Source organism: Guillardia theta, assembly GCF_000315625.1.
Source record: "Guillardia theta CCMP2712 unplaced genomic scaffold GUITHscaffold_111, whole genome shotgun sequence".
Taxonomy (NCBI): domain Eukaryota; class Cryptophyceae; order Pyrenomonadales; family Geminigeraceae; genus Guillardia; species Guillardia theta.
The window spans coordinates 26,475-27,688 of record NW_005434563.1 but is presented as its reverse complement, the minus strand read 5'-3'; the positions used below and the strand labels follow the sequence as shown (position 1 = coordinate 27,688).

Below are 1,214 nucleotides of genomic sequence, written 5' to 3'. Positions count from 1 at the left end.
GCAAACGCACTGCAACTTCGGATCTCAACACGCCCTCCACATGTTTTGGATCATTGCATTGCTCGGGTAGACAACCTCATGCTTGCAAGAAAGCGAAGGATAGTCGCTGTGGCAGCTCTGAACATGATGGTCTCGAGAGGTAATGATTACGATGACGACGATGATGATGAAGATGAGGATGATGATGATGATGATGATGATGATGATGATGATGATGATGATGATGATGAGAATGATGATGATGATGATGATGAGAATGATGATGATGATGATGATGATGATGACGACGACGACGACGACGATGGTGGTGGTGGTGGTGGTGGTGGTTGGAATCATAATGATGATGATGGAAATGATGGAAACGATGGCAATGATGTTTGTTGCTAATATTTACGTGGTAGACTTGGGAATTCTTCATCGTCTTCCTGCGATTCTCAACCTTGTCAACGAGGTTATGCTGCAGGTGGAAAACAAACCATCTGCCATCATCACCTTTGTGGTCACCATCATCATCATCTCCATCTCCATCTCCATCTCCATCTCCATCATCATCATCAGCAACAACAGCATCATCATCATCATCGTCGTCGTCAACAACATGATAATGCAACTGCTCTTCAGTTTCCTCCTCCATGTTTTCCTTGGTGCTGTTGACATACCTCTCAGGAACGCAAAGATATTCTCCTTCCCTGCCAGGCTGAAGCAGCACCTCAGGTTCGACTATTCCTCCTTCCTCCCTCCTCCCTCCTCCCTATCCTCCTCATCCTCCTCCTTGCTATCTTGCTCCTGCTCTCCCCTCTCTCCCTTCCGTCATCTGACGTGCTGTAGGGTTTCGGAGACATTCTTTCAAAGTGAGGAAGCGTTCTAGTCCCTTGAACCTTTTCGTATTCCCTCCTCCTCTGCTCCTCCTCTGCTCCTCCTCTGCTCGTCCTCTGCTCTCCCTCTGCTCCTACTCTGCTCTGCGAGTCAAGCTGACAGTCCTTTGGTCATTGACCTAATCACATGCTCCATACGCCATTTGGATTGCGCACTCTATGGGCAACCAGCACATACGGGTAAAGTTTTCCTCTCTTGGCCCTCCACATCCTCCTCAACTGCTAATGGGGTTTGGCAGTCTACTCCGCGAACAACAGACTGTACGTGTCTTGCGCCGTACAACAGCACGATCATGCAGCTGGACCTGACCACCAAGACCATGTCTGTGCTGGCCGGGG

The 1,214-nt window shown here is 48.9% G+C and overlaps 1 protein-coding gene across 1 annotated transcript; it reads left to right on the top strand.

The window, feature by feature from the left end:
* Nucleotides 1-126: 126 nt before the first annotated feature.
* On the top strand, nt 127-868 carry GUITHDRAFT_117448 (hypothetical protein; the record flags this gene model as incomplete). Its single annotated transcript, XM_005823261.1, has 3 exons — nt 127-304; nt 402-714; nt 829-868. 3 exons carry the CDS (start codon nt 127-129, stop codon nt 866-868), a joined length of 531 nt encoding a protein of 176 aa, XP_005823318.1.
* Nucleotides 869-1,214: the final 346 nt, after the last annotated feature.